Source organism: Symsagittifera roscoffensis, unplaced genomic scaffold, assembly GCF_963678635.1.
Source record: "Symsagittifera roscoffensis unplaced genomic scaffold, txSymRosc1.1 SCAFFOLD_912, whole genome shotgun sequence".
Classification (NCBI taxonomy): Eukaryota; Metazoa; Xenacoelomorpha; order Acoela; family Convolutidae; genus Symsagittifera; species Symsagittifera roscoffensis.
The window spans coordinates 1-16106 of NW_026970959.1; the positions used below are offsets into that span (position 1 = coordinate 1).

General features: G+C 37.6%; 1 protein-coding gene across 1 annotated transcript; it reads left to right on the forward strand.

The window, feature by feature from the left end:
- Positions 1 to 419: 419 nt before the first annotated feature.
- Positions 420 to 15906, forward strand: LOC134856078 (serine/threonine-protein phosphatase 2B catalytic subunit 3-like; the record flags this gene model as incomplete). The annotated part of the gene is given in 6 exon segments (XM_063872447.1): positions 420 to 833; positions 1896 to 2077; positions 4446 to 4564; positions 5009 to 5237; positions 15311 to 15527; positions 15832 to 15906. Coding segments are annotated over 6 exon segments (1225 nt in total), but the record flags the coding sequence as incomplete, so codon positions are not given.
- Between the last annotated feature and the right edge of the window lie 200 nt (positions 15907 to 16106).

Genomic DNA, 16106 nt, shown 5'->3' on the forward strand with positions numbered 1-16106 from the left:
TTCCCCACAATCAAACAAGGAAGATTGTTGTTTTTGGAAGTTTTTTTGAATATTTTTTGGGTATACAAGTGGATGGGGGGGGAGAAGGGGTATAACAATTACCAAAGAATGTGATATATTTTTAAATTGTTTTTTTTTTTAATGCATTTGCTCTGAGCTTGAAACAGATCTAAAATTAGTTGCAAGACGCACTTAATCAGGAGGGACGCAACAGCCAACGGTTACGGCTAACGGATATACTATAATGCTGTATCATTAGCTGCACGATCATTTTAAATCCTAATCCTAGGATGTGTTATCAACTGATTCAGATAGCAGCTAGTTTTCCTGAAAGTTGGCAGCCGAGTCATATAGACATTTTTTGAAACAGATTCCGTTTTGACACAAGTCAATTTCGCAAGACACTTCTTAATGCTTAGGCACAACGAAAATGTCAAAAAGAAACGGACAACATACGAATGGAAAACATTCGCTGACACACTCAAATAGCAATGAGGAGGAATCAAAGGCAACTCCTCTGAGCACAGTCGAAAGACCTCGGAAGGACGTGTCAACCATCGCCAGGAGACGCCTCAGCGACCTCGATGTCTACCCCGGATCCAAAATATACCCAGAGATCCTTAAAGAACATTTCTTACTAGAAGGACGACTGAAAGAGGACACCGCTTTACGTATCATCCGGGAGGCTTCTGCAATATTGAAAAAAGAAAACACCGTTTTGGATTTGCAGGCACCATTAACTATATGTGGAGATATACATGGCCAGTTTTACGACTTAGTACACCTGTTTGACGTAGGTGGTCCCTTGCCTGACATCAAGTACTTATTTCTAGGTGAGAAATCTGACTAGGTGACAAATTATTTCTAGGTGAACAAAAACTATATATTAGATGAAGCGCGTCAATTCTAGTGCCTCTAAAATTTTTTGTGGATTTTTTCGACTGACCAAAATTAGTACTGACTTATTACATTAGTAATATTTTATTTTTCAAAAAGATGAAAAATCGAAAAAAAATCCATACGTTATTACATAATACCAGAATGGTACAAGTATAGCCGGTTAATGTGCAAGAAGCACAGTGTTTCCTTAAAAAAACTACAAAGAAAGTTTTTTTTTCAAATTTTTTTTCTTCGTGGTGTGATAAAGGCATCTGACCGAAAATATAATTTAGCCATGTTCGACAGTCATAGTATAATAGGCCAATTGGACAACTTTAAAAAAATAGAAAAATGAAAATAAATTAAAAAATTTCAACATGTTTTCTTTTTTCAAATCTTTTTTTTTGCCGAAACCTTTTGCCTTTTTCTGAATTTTTTGATTCCTAAACTGGAGCTACAAACTCCAAGAACTAATTTTAATTGTTTAAAATTGAGTTTTTAGGCCTTAAATTAGGCTCGCTCGCTTAATTCACTCGAAATAAGACAAAAGTTTCAAGCCGGTTTTTCTCGAAACTGGGAAATTGTATATGGCTTTAATATGTTAAATCACTCAACCCAGTTCGAAGATTGTTTTTGGTATCTGATTTTGCGTTGAAAACAAAACGAAAAAAAAAAATAAAACAGACCCGAGTTCATAGTTCCTCCCAATTTTCAATGGCCGGAACAAAAAGATCAAAAAGGTAGGGCCTCGATGAACAATTCAAGTTTTACAATTCAATTCTTTGTGCGCTGCATTAAACTTTTTCAAAAAACGTAGTCGATTTTCGGTATATTTTTTTGGTAATAGATTTTGCCCAAACAAAGGGACCATTATATGCTATGGTAGTTAAGGTTAATAATATGAAGAGGAAATGAAAGTATTGCATGAAATGAGTACTGCAATGTACGAAGAGGCAAAGTTCACTTCAAAACATTACTCTCGTTCGGAAAGATAGTGAAAACTTTTTGAATAACAGGCGATTACGTGGACCGTGGGATGTTCAGTGTTGAGGTGGTGTTGTACCTGTTCTCCCTCAAGATCCTCCACCCCAAACAGCTGCACCTGCTGAGGGGCAACCACGAGTGCAGACACTTGACTGCCTTCTTCACCTTCAAAGAGGAGTGCACTGTCAAGTACTCACTCGCTCTCTACTGCGAGGTACAACAATGTCGGCAACTGCCGAGTGTTTTATGTCTTAATAATAATCACAATACGTTACTATATAGATTCTATTCACTCTAATTTTCAGAACAGTCACAGCAAAATGGAATCTCGTTGCGAAAACGCCGTTGAACTTGGCATCCAGTTTTCACGCGCCTCTAATTCCTAAATGACTTTGTTACTATCGATATTTGATCACTCATTGATCAATAAAGCTATTGAATGCAATAAAACAGAAAAACGAACAAGACTGCTCGTATCAGGGCGAAGCCTTGAGCGTTCCGACTGCCTTTAAGGTTTATGAAGCAGCAGTAATAACAAAAAAAATTTAAATGAAATAAAATAAAATGAACATTTTTTTTTAATTTGAAATTTTTTATGAAAATCATCGCCCAACACGCCATATAAAGTACAAAAAGATAGATTTCGTTCCTTGTAACAAATCAATTATGGCAAATAAGCTTCGTTCAACCAATTTGGAACGATGTATAGGACGGAATAAATCTCAGCTTAAGCGTTAATAGCGCGAGATATATCGCGCGTTAATTGTCCCAAATTGGTCAAAATGGCGAAAATGGCAATTTTGAACCGTCATAACTTTACGAAAAATGACCACAGGTGAGTTATTTTTTCAAATTTAAGCTCAGGACAACAATACCTTTCGAATGATATAAAAAAATTCAGTCGAAAATTGCTAGATAAAAAGTCGAAATTTGTCTGAAGATAAAAAACCCACCCCGATCACAAATATTCCGCTACTTTTGTATCGAAAGTCGAAACAAAAACAGTTGAAAAAAGTTAAATACTATCTATACCTTCACTTGACAGCAGTTTTTTAAATTTAAACTTAATTTTCTACTCAAAAAATAGTTTCACCAATTAGTAGTTTCCTAGAATGTAGTTGTCCAAAAAATCATGACTGAAGATTTGTATTTGGTATTCCGTATTGCCCTGATTCCATACAAAATGGGTAGCATTATAAAACAAATTTCATTGCTTTTCTAATTCTAAATGTTATTGACTTTTTTGGTAAACCTTTGTGTGCAAAAGTATCTGCCTAGCTTAAAGTCTCTTACTCAAAATTTTATTGACACTTTGATCATTTACAGCTTCCTGAATTATGCTCGACAAAAAATATCCTCAAAACCTGTACATAACAAATTTAATGATTCAGATATATGTTACTCCTTTATGTAGTAGATTGTTGTTTTTGTCTTCTATGCTGTCATATTTTCTTTTGAAGCAAATAATTCTCAAAAACCGTTTTGTTTTAGGTTCAACTGTTTCTAAAATATATTTTTTTCTGTTATGCACAAGCTAAATTTTCGTATTGTAAAATGGGTTTTACATAAGCGTTATATGCTCTAAGTAGTTGTTGTTTAACTCAATGTTAAATCACACCACAAAACCTCACAAAATCTCGACATGTTTTATCTGCATAAACTGTTATAGTTGAAAGCATTTCAGCTAATGGCGTTGTTTTGAATATATGGTAGTATAGCATAGAGTAGAAACGCATATAATGAAACTGAAAAAATTAGGTTGTCTTCTTGTCGGTACACTTAATTGTTCCGACTTTCGATGCGAAAGTAACGGAATATTTGTGCTCGGGGTGGGTTTTTTTTTCTTCAGACAAATTTCGACTTTTTGACTAGCCATTTTTGACTGAATTTTTTTATACCATTCAAAAGGTATTGTTGTCCTGTTGTCCTGCTCAAATTTGAAAAGATATTTTACCTGTGATCTTTTTTTGTAAAGTTATGGGGGTTTAAAGATTGCCATTTTGGCCAATTTAGGACAATTAACGCGGGATATATTTCGCGCTATTAACGCGTAAGCGGAGAATTAATCCGTCTTAGAAATCGTTCCAAATTGGTTGAAAGAAGCTTATTTGTCATAATTGATTTGTTACAAGGAGCGAAATCTATCTTTTTGTACTTTATATGGCGTGTGGGAAATATTGTTTCATTTTGTTTTATTTCATTTAAATTTTTATGTTATTACTGCTGCTCCATAAACCTTAAAAGGCAGTTGGAACATTCAGGGCTTCGCTCTGATACGAGCAGTCTTGTTTAACTTTCAAAAAGCCAATTTTATCATTTAGTTCAGTTTCAAAGGGAATAGGTTTTAACCGGAGGCCTTTTCGGAAATAAAACTTAATAGTCTCAATTTTACAATACTTTCCTTTTTGGGTTGATTTACAATAGTCTCTCACTACTGGACTGTTATTATCGCAAAACCAGGGGAGGATCTAGGGTTTTCTTGAGGGGGGGATTTTCAAAAAGAAATCTGGAGTTTTGTCAATTATTTTCAGTTTTGAGAAAATTTTGAACAAAAAATTGCGTTTTTTAAACTGTGTTGGCAGATCATGAGGGCATTCGACTGTCTGCCCCTCGCATGCATCATGAGTCAGAAGTTTCTCTGTGTCCATGGAGGCCTCTCACCTACCATCCACTCCGTAGAAGAGATCCGAAAGATAGACAGGTATTTCTATTTTTGCTGTGTTTTGCGTTGTTTGTAGGTACAACGAATATAAGAGTACGATACGGTCGATTATGTTTTTTGTTTTTATTGCTTGACCGGTTCAACAGAGGTCAACACAAAATCTAATTATTTTATCTTAAAAATAGTATTCCATTAAAAGATAAATACCTCTTGTGGATAAGCGGCAGTTAGCCGAAAGCTACAATGGTTTGAAACGACAATTTGCCCAAAGTCATAGTTAATTACATAGTTCAATTTAATCAATTCAGAAATGCACTGCTACAAAAGTCTACGTTTTAGCTGGTAACGGCTAAACTTCTTTTCATCGATCTCTCAATTTTTCAAATGTTAGTTTTTTTTTCAGACCATTGGTCACTTTTGTCAATATCATACGTGTCGCTTGTTAGCCTCATAGGCCTATGAATATCTTAACCTCATTTGTAGGTTCCGTGAACCTCCTAAGAATGGACCCATGTGTGATCTACTCTGGGCAGATCCCAGGACTGATTTTGGGGAGGAGGATGATGATGAGTTCTTCTGCCACAATACAGCCAGAGGGTGCAGCTACTACTATTCATATGCAGCTGCCTGTAGCTTCATAGAGGCCAACGGACTGTTGGCCATCATCAGAGCTCATGAGGCGCAGGATCTCGGCTACAAAATGTACAAGAAGGTTAGGGTCAACAACGATAAGAGTATACTAATCACACCTCTCCCCCCCCCCCCCCCCCCCGCCTTCTGCGAGATTCGGCCCCTTCACCAACCAAAGGTTTCCCCTTTTGCTATTAATTTATGACTTCCATTTTTGGTTGACCAACCCTAAGTTTTTTCTACAAGCATCTTGGGCGCAAATTTTGCATGGAAAGTGTATGAGTAGCGTTTTTCCACATATGTAAACTAAGTTTTTGGTCAACCAGGGTACTTAAAATAAACTACAAATGAGAGGAATTCAAAATCACAAAAATCAACACGAAAACCAAGTACTGATATAAATTTTTTCAAACAAAAAAGTAAAAGACATTAAAAATTGACAGCCAGAAAAGAGTAGGAGTTAAAAAAAATTGAAACAAAACTTTCACAAATTCTATAACTCTTGAGAAAGGGCGGATCTAGGATTTTCAGAAGTGGATTTTCAAAAAGTTTGTTGACCTTTTTTTTGGCCGATTAAATTGATTTTCCGGGCACTCCCAGAACACTATAAAGACATTATTGGGACAAAATGTTTTGTTTAAATATTGTCTTTATAGTGTTTGGTTTTCGTGTTGATTTTTGTGATTTTGAATTCCTCTCATTTGTAGTTTTTATATCACCCGTACCGAACTTTTTGGCCATAATCATATCTGATCATTGTAAAATCATGCAAAATTCATGTCTGTAACAGATGTGCAGCATGTCTATATTCGGCATGCACATACCTGCATCAGACCTGCATCAGGTGTGCTAACTGAAGATATGCTCACACCTGCAGCATGCATGATCATGCCTGAACTGAACATGCTCACACCTGCAGGATACATGATCATACCTGAACTAAACATGCTCGCACCTGCAGGATACATTATCATACCTGAACTAAACATGCTCACATCTGCAGGATACATGACCATGCCTGAACCGAATATGCTCAAATCGGTATCTTCAGTATTATAAGATAATTAAAGAAATGGTTAAATTGTAACAACATCATAAACTCAGCTTGATAATGTGACACTTAACTTCAAATTTTTAGTTTTTTTTTCAGACTTTTTCTGACATCGGTGAAGTTTTTTGTTGAAAATTTACTGTAGTGGTTAGATGCATCTTTCTTTAATTGCCAGCAGGGAGTCGTTGGTAGCGGGGCGTGTGGATACTTTTCTCTGTTTCCTGTCAACATAAAACTAATTATTAATCAAAACTTCATCACTTTAAATAAATGCTTAACAAATAAAATTAGACAAAAATCATGCGTTAAAAAGTAATTTGTTGTTAATTTTTTCAATGAGATTAATAGTATCAACCAATCAAATCTTTTTAATTTGTTTGCAATTATTGTGGCTACTGGTTTGCGAAAATTTAAAAATTTTTATGTTCCAATCAAATTTTGCAAAAATCATGCGTTAAAAAGTAGTCGCACATTTTTTGTTAATTTATTCAATGAGATCATCAGTATCAACCAATCAAATCTTTTTTATTTATTCGCAATTATTGCGGCTACTGGTTCGCGAAAATTGAAGGATTATTGGCCAAAAAATTTTGTGACGAATTGCTTCAATTCAATGCTTTATAGTTCAAACCGGGGATTCTTAGTTTTTTCGACTATCCCTCCCGTTGACCCCCTGAAACTAACCTGACGTCCTCCTCTTTGGGATGTAGATGCGACATAATTTTCTTCATTTGAAGATATTTGACTCGAGGAGGTAAATTTGGATAAGCTCAGTTCAAACAAAATCTGAAAAAGTGAATTTTTAACAACAAAGACCAATTAGTCAAGATACGAAGTAATGTATAAATAAATATGAATTTGTCAAGTTTCCAGTCAGTCGTTATCATGTCTGCGACAGGCATGAACATGTTTCACTCAGGTCTGATCATGTAAGATCCAGGTACGACCACGTCTGTAGAAAAATACGCATGCTCACTTGTGAACAGCCCTGCATAATGGGGGAACAGTCCTGAGAATATTCTCTCCCCTGCTAAATGGATGATCAGCCGTGAAATGGCACAAAAAGTTCAGTACGGGCAGTGTCTTTATATCAGTACTTGGTTTTCGTGTTGATTTTTGTGATTTTGAATTCCTCTCATTTGTAGTTTACTTTAAGTACCCTGGTTGACCAAAAACGTAGTTTGCATATTTGGAAAAACGCTACTCATACTTTTTCCATACAATTCATTGAATACAAAAAATTGCATAAAAGTTCTATGATTAATGGTTTTTCCTATATGGAAATTGTATGACTAGCATTTTTTATTGTTTTTATTTTTCTATTTAATTTCTTTGCAAGAGTTTTCGGTTGGGTACAAACCAAACATAAGTGACAAACAGCCAGCCTGGTAACTCAAAAGGCAGCACAAACGATTGAAATACACATGTCTTACCCAAACGACAAAATTAAAGTAGCAAACTTTGTAACTCCGGCAAAAGTTCTAAGAAAAGCAGTTGAATTTTAAATTTTTTTGAACATGCTTCGCCGACGGAAAAATATGCAACACAAAAAATTACTTTAAAAGCGTTTTAATGTTTTTTTAGAGAAACTGGAAGGAACCCATTTTTGCGTATCCAGGACTATGTTATGGGCAAAAAAAATTAGCTTTTGAACGTTTTTGAGAAATGGTTTTTTTCTTAGTTCAAAAATCATTTTGATCTTGAAATAGTTGAGAATGTTGTTTAAAAATTTGGTGACGTCATCAAATGAATGCTAGTCATACATTTTCCATTTATGAAAATTGTACTACTAGTATTTTTTGCCAAAAAAATTTCTATTTTATCTCTGACGATACTGTGATATCCTATACGGTATCTTGTTGGAAAACTAGTGATAATTCAAGAATGTATTCTTGGTTGCTTGAATTAATTGTTTTCTCTGTCTATTTTATAGTCACTGAGAGTGATACAGCAGATTCAAACTCTGAGCTCTCAGCTGTGTACCAATGTCTCTGAACGCCTGCCCTTGGACACATCATAATAATCATAATTGATACCACTGAAGGTTATTATTACATCAAGCGCTTACTGCTATTGCAGTAGCAGTATGAAATACCCCCTCGAGGGAAAATAAATTTTTCTATATATGAAATAGATTATACTATAAAAAGTTTTGTACACTCAGTTCACAAAGAGTATCCGAATTTGGAAGATTTTTTAATTGCAGACTTTCATTTTCCTTAGTTTTCTTCCAGCTCGATTCTCCGGCAAGGATTCCAATTTTTTCCTTTGTCCAGCGTTGCGTAGCCGATTTTCGTCCTGAATAAGTGTCTTTCCAGTAGGCGTAATTTGGACTCTATAGGCCTGTCGCTCCGTTCTTGGAAGTCCATTAGTCTTCTTCGGTACTCCTGGAGTGCGGCCTTGAGAAGTGCTCCCCCTGATAACTCCTCCGATACTTCCTTGATGGAATGATTGACCGGGTCCCCAAACCGTTTTGGCTCTTTACTCTAGTCTGTCTTGAGCTTCGTCGGACTCCCAATTTTTGGGCGCTAGAATCGTCTGAAACCCCCTGAGGAGGCTCAAATCTTGTATGCCATTCAAATGCTGGCTTAACATGTCCTCTGAGATCGTCCGCGACCTTTTGAGCCCCCTCTTGAGAAGTTGGTCCGCAAAGTTCTCCCACTCCGCTGGTGCCAGGTTTCAGTTTTGAAATGTGTCGAGGATGTCCCCAGGTCGTCTTTCTGAGTCTATCTCTTTCAGTTTGGCCTTTTGTTTGTTTTTTGGAGTGGAGCTCATTTGAACGTCTTTATTCGAGGTATCTAAAGTGGATGTGATTGTTCGTTGCTCTGGTCGACTGCGGTAGCAGTTTGTTTGGGCAATTTTTCTGGTTTATTGTCTGTTTTCTCGCCTTTCGTGTTTTTTTTTCTTATTTTTAAATGCAACATCTTCCTGAGTTTTAGGTCCAGATATCGAACTAAGGTCCTCTATATTTGGCTTCGTTCGTTTGATGGCAAGATTTAGACCCTCTTCAGCTTCCGCGTCTTTTGAGGTTTTGACTGTTTTGCTTTGTTGGAACCGATCCACTGGGTTCATAAAATCTGCTGTTTCCACGGCCCGTCGCAGTTCTTCATCCGAATCAATGTCCTTCAAAGTTTCTGGGGAAATGTTTTTTTGAAGCTTCTTGTGTGGTTCCGCCAATGGACTTTTGCTTTCGCTCCGCGTTTTCTCTTGTTGCAAGTAAGTTTTCGCTCGAGCGATATCCGATTCTCTGTAAATTGATTCTTTCGATATTTTGACTGTTGAACCCGTTTCTGTCGATATTTTCCCTTTTAGCGGTTGTGTGAGCGCTTGGCCACTCGTACCTAATTTGTCCTTACACAAAATTGTCTTCTTCGGAGACTGCGTATTTTCTTGTTTCTTAACCTCTATGAATCCCTCTCCCAGGAGTAGATCATTTCTTTTCGTAGTTTTGAGTTAGATAGGCCTATTTCATCGGCAATCCGCTGTATGTCGTTTTTCGCTGCGTCTCTCTTTTCCTCGTTCCGGCGAGCGTTCGCTTCCAGTAGTTCCTTGAGAGCTTTTGCACTCTGACGATCCCTGTCTGAGTGTACTTGCTGTTTATGCAGTGGGCTGGTGTCCCTGCTGAGTTTCGCCTTTCTGACTGTCTTCAGATTCTCCCGAGAATAGTCAATTTTTCGCTTTAGCTATGATTTTGGAGAGGTTGTCCAGTGACTGCTCCGTTTGTTGTTTCTGCAGCTTCTGTTCCTTTTGTTTATTGGACTTTTTGGGTGGTTCGATCGCGCACACCTCTTGGTCGCTCTCCATGTCTTCTGTGGTTGTCAGATACACCTCGATTACTTGAACATCGCTCAACTTTCTTTCGCTTGGATGAGCCGGAGTGATGCTGATTGGTACTTGATTGGTTTCCTCCGGAAATTTATCGTCCTCTTCCGATGTTGCCACTAGTTCCCGATTGATGTTTCTTGTAGTGTATGATTCTACCCGAATCAATTGCCAGAACGAAAATAGCCTGCTTTCCGCCTCTTTTTGTTGGTCCGGTTGCAATTGCCATTTGACTCTTGATTGAATCCTTGTCTCGCTGTCCGAGCTGTCTCTGTTTTTCCAACCTCAGCGATTTATTTTTCTTGTGCGTTGCAGTGTCTACGTAACGTCCTCCTCTTCGGACAATTTGTTTGTGTTCAACAGGGAGCGATTCCACTTCGGGCTCGAAATGCTCTCCTCTCTGTCATCATTTCTCCATTCCTGTGGTGTATCCGACCACAAGTTGTATGAACGATTGAAGTTTTCTGACATCTCCTTTTTTGAGTCTGTTTTTTTTCTGAATTTTAGTGACTGATTGTTAAATTGTTTTTGCAGTTTCTTGGCACGACTGTTTGCTGGATTGAGAGGAAACTGTTTTCTTTGTGAGCTGCTGTTTAGCCGTTTGGACGGTCGCGAAATTTGTTTTTCGTTCCGGTCGAGCTTTGTTCGTTTTTGACCGTTTGGGTTGCCATAGCAACCATTAAGCGATGACTGTTTTGCAACATTCCTTCTAGAATGTTCTAGAACGTTTTCGTTCCGGTTGAGCCGACCCAGTGCTTTCTAGCCCACTGCTCATGCAGTATAACGCTTCGTGAAAAGAGTTTATTGTTGCCACTACAAACTTTTTGTCTAATTCCGATTGGGGCCAAGGATCGTTATAAGAATCACGCAATAAATACTCGACTATCCCCATGTCCTTCCCCGGAATGTGAACTATTTTAATTTGATATGGCAACAATCGATCGACCCAACGGGTCAATCGGGATTGTTCGGTTTTATTTGACTTGTTACCATCTAAGGCTGATGTTAGGGCTTTGTGATCTGTTGCGATGGTAAATGTTTTACCTTAAAAGTAATATTTGTATCTGTCAACTGCTCAAACAACTGCAAGTAACTCCAATTCATTTGTTGAGTATTTTTTTTCTTGTATATTTAGGTATCTAGATGCAAATGAGATCGGAACCCACGATCCTTCATATGTTTGTTGTTCTAATGTAGCCCCCAAACCATTGTGGCTTGCGTCACATATAACTCTTGTTTCACAATTAGCGTCATAATAGTTTAATTTTGAAATATTCGCTACTGCGTTTTTTATGGCATCAAACACTTTTCTGTTAAGCTTGTCGCGTTGGGTATGAGTTTTGCTATAAGATTATTACTACGCAGAAATGATCTTAATTGCTTTAGCATTTTTGGTGGATTTAGATTTTGTATCGCTTCGGTTTTAGCAAACTTTGGACTGATCCCTGACTTCGAAAGGTGATGTCCCAACAAGTTCACCTGGTTTTTGAAGAATTCGTATTTCGAAATCTTTAATGCAAGATTTTCATCATCCAATTTTTTCAGTTCTGTTTCTACAAATTTTCCTTGTTCTATTTCACTACCTTTCGACACAATTAGAATGTCGTCCAAAAAACAAAAAGTGTTTTTTGCGTAGTTAATAGTTCTGTCCATAATTTTTTGAAATTCGGCTGGCACGTCTGCTTATCCGTAGAGCCCTGCAAGCAATCTATACGTCCCGGTAGCCTTTCCACCAACGATTTTGAAGCTACACTGCTTAGCTGTGTCTGCAGCCAATTTTATCTGGCTATGCGCGTACTTTAAATCTAACACTGAAGTAAAGTGTGCCCTCTTTGTTTTCTGTAACTATTTAGCTAACCCCATCTATGAGTTCATCTACATTGGGCATTTGGTACTTATTTTTGAAGAATTGCCTGTTTATCGGTTTTGCGTCCATCGCCAGTTTTAGCGAGTCGTCCTTTTTTTACTGTTATTACAGTTGTGGCTATGAAGCAATCACTTGTACATTTGTCCAGATTTGTGATATGACCCTCTGTCAACAGTTTTTCAATGTCTTTTTCTACCTTGTCCTGTATATGATTTAGGATTCTTCTCACCTTTTCTTGAATCGGACATAGAGGGTACTTGAAATTTGAACTTACAATGTGATTCCTTGTCTATCAAATAAATCGCTAAATTTATAGAAGAATTTGTTTTTCCAGCCTTCTGACTGCTCGCATATGAGCACGTCAAACCTGGACAGTTCTCTTGGAGCTGGTTTTTGCGTGGCGGCGATCCCCACTTGTCCTTGTAAGTCCAATCCCATTATGCATATGGTTTTACGTTCCGTCACCAGAAAATTGGCTCCTTTCACCTCCCAGCCTGACGAACGAAGATTTGTCTTTAATGCCCCCAATACACAGATTGGTTAATTATTGTAGTCGACGAACTGGTTAGCCAAGTTCAGTTCATCGGACGGAATGAATCTTGCATTGTTTGATTTATCGATTATATCTTTTGTCATCGCCCAATTTAAGAAAGAGACTGGACTTCCGGTATCTACCGTCAGTTGTATGATTTGATTATCTATTCTCACCATGGCTTTTAGTGATTTTACCCCGTTCGACGTTGGGTCTCGGAGTAAGTCAATTTTTGATCTCTTATCTTTTCCCCATTTAACCCTACTACATGAGCCGAAATTTTCTCTTATAAGTTCACGTTCTTCTTCTGATCTTTCGGATTCTTCAGTGACTTCACTCAATTGCTGAGATCTACACATTTTTGCAAATTGGTTGGGATTTCCGCAGTTTTTACAAGTTTTGCCCAGTGCCGAACAGCAGCTTTTTAGATGTCCCTTGTCAAATGCTCTTCCGATTCTATTTTATGGTTTTGTTTTCCCATTGGAGTTTCTGTTGTTATTTTGTCGTTTATTCGCTTTCCTCTTATATTGTTGATTTTTTTTTGTGTTTCTGTTGAGTTCCTGACAGCCATCACTGGTTCTTGTTTTAATCTCACCCCAGAGTTGTAGTTGTTGCCCGTTCCTACTGTTGCTCCTGCATTTGTCTTCTGAATTGCCATTGTAGTCAATTTGCTATGTTCGAATTTTATAGCTCTCTTCAACACTTCCTTTGGATCTAGCGTTTCAAATGTCAGTGTATCCTGCATCATCATTTTTTTCATTTTCGAAATGAATAGGTCACGAACTATCTCACTTTCCAGTGTTCCAAGTTCGGATCTGGCTGCTTGAGCATTTAATGTGCATGGAATGCCTCCAGTGAGTCCCCGGATTCTTGCATTCGTGTGAACGATTTATATCTTTCATAAGTCAGCACTTTACTTTTTGAAACGAGACCGCTGCTAGCTCTGTAATGTCCCTGAACGACGTTTTGGAAATTTCGGCGTGTAGATTTTTCTGCAAAAACCTCTTTTTTCCTTCAGTCCCTAGAGAGAGGAATAATCTGGATACATTTTTCTTCTGTACCTCATTTTAAAAAACATAGTGGCCAACCCTTCGGCCCCGTGTTCTTCACTCGTCATTTTCCAGCATTACTCGATCTCTTGCTAGCTTATCTCTAAAATTTCTGGCTATTGTCGCAGCTTCATTATCTCCCTCTCGTGGCGTTTTGGTCGTGGAGGTGGTTCTTCTAAGATGTCTTTTGGTTCCTCCAACATAACTTCCGGGTTCACGTTTTCTTTTACATTTACTGCCATTAGAAATTGCTCGAACCAGATTTTAAATTGCCACGGTGGGTCTAATTTTGCTGACGCCCAAAATACGGGTATTCCCATATCAGTACGATTATCCTGAGCTGTGAGTCCTTCTGGCTGCGCCATGTGATATCCTATACGGTATCTTGTTGGAAAACTAGTGATAATTCAAGAATGTATTCCTTGTTGCTTGAATTAATTGTTTTCTCTGTCTAGTTTTCTCTGAGAGTGAGAGCAGATTCAAACTTTGAGCTCTCAGCTGTGTACCAATGTCTCTGAACGCGTGACCTTGGACACATCATAATAATAATAGATACCACTGAAGGTTATTATTACATCGTGCGATTACTGCTATTGCAGTAGCAGTATGACAGATACACAGCCAAAACGAGAAAAAATTACATCATTTTGCAAAATTGTATTTTTATTCGTCTTCTTTTGATGCGCATTTGTTCATAATCGTAGTTTATTGAAATTTAAGATAAGCATTTTTGGTCTCCGGAGGTCAACCCGGGATATAAATGATTTCTACTAGCAAAGTGCTTATTCCTGTTTAGGAAATGCGAATTTCGCTAACACAATGCTCATTTCGCTTACAAAATGAAGATTTTGCTTACAAAATGTGGATTTTGATTACAAAATTGAGAGACAACGCAATTCACAACACATATTCAGTACTATTTGTTTTGAATTTTCCAAATATTCTGGATTCCACAAATTTTACTGCACGAGCGGCTAAAATTTGAAGTAGCATCTTGGAATTCCAGTATTGGAAGATCAATATTTTTAAATCAACCTTCATACTTTCTACAAAAAAACTTGTCATGTTTCACTTTTGATGTTTGTTTATATTTCAAGTAACTATGATTATGATTGGTATTCAATTTCAGCAAGGAAAAAGTAAGGCCCACTAAAAAGATTTTGAGTGAGGGATCACTTACGTTTTTTTTCATAGGAAAAGAACTCAGTGCCCTCTTCCAAGTTCCTTCTTCCATGAGAAGTGCTCTCTTCCAAATTGCCTGAACTTCTCTCATCATTATAAAAATGGGGATTAATCATAATCCTTTTTCATCAGTTGAAATTATCCACGTACCTTTTATTATACTGATTTTTGATGAGCTTAAGACCAATTTTAGCTCCTCTCTAAAAACTTGTGTTTAATGAGAAGGATGTGAAATTCTAAATTTGTAGGTTCAACTAGTCGACTTTTTTGAAATTTCAAGCTACTTCGTTTTGATCGAAAATATATGATGGGCTCGATCAGAAATTGTGCACGCTACAATTGGGTTCAACTGATTGAATTTTCAAAACACTGAATCTCATAACTCATGTGATTTCACCAGTTTTTAGATGGTGGACAGAAAATGATTATTTCACGCTCATTACAAAGTGTCGTTTACCGCTTTTTTTCTATTGCTACAGAGTTCCCGCAAAAAAAATTGGATTCTTGCATTTTTGTTGGATGAAATTATGTTTTCTTGTAATATTTTGCAAAGGAATTTTTCACCCTTTTTTGGAAGGGAGCAGAAAGAAAAAATGATTTGTGAATTTCCATTGGATATATTAAAGCTCTATTTTAAATCTCCTTTTTGCAGGTACCCTCGACTAACTTCCCGGCCGTGTTCACCCTCTTCTCGGCGCCCAACTACCTAGACATGTACAACAACAAGGGGGCCATCCTGAAGTACGACAACAGCACTGTCAACGTCAAGACCTACAAGGCCACGCCCCACCCCTACTGGCTGCCCAACTTCATGGACGCCTTCACTTGGTCACTCCCTTTTGTGGGCGAGAAAATCACAGACATGCTTTGTGAGTCATCTGGCTTGATTCGCTGCTTGCTGTTTCAAAAGTTTCTATGGAATTGAACATAATGGAAAATTGGCATTAATTCAAGGGTACGACGCTTGTTTTACCAAGTTGAGGACAAATTTTTCAGCGGTTTCTAGAAATTTTTTCATTACAATTTTCAAACCTTACAATTTTTTATGTTAGATTTTCTCATCCTTTTTTTGCGCTGAAACTTCGGTTAATCAGATTCTAAAACATTATACGTAGAAGCTTTATAAATAGAACTTCAAAAATTCCGATTGAACCATAGTTTCAATCTTCCCAGACATGGTGACTTCGATCTGCAGCCAGCAGGAGTTGGATGAGTCAGACGAGGAAGAGGATGGGGAGGGGGAGGGGGGGAGGGGGAGGGGAGAGCGATGAAGAAGGAGAAGACGCTGAACAAGTTCAGGGCCATCGGGAAGATGAGCAGATACTACAAGACACTCTCAGAGGAGAAGACTGCTGTGCTCAAACTCAAGGTAAGCGATGATTCGTGGACAACCTTTCAAAACAACCAATTTTTTCAAACTGTGCCCGTAACCCAACTTCATATAATTT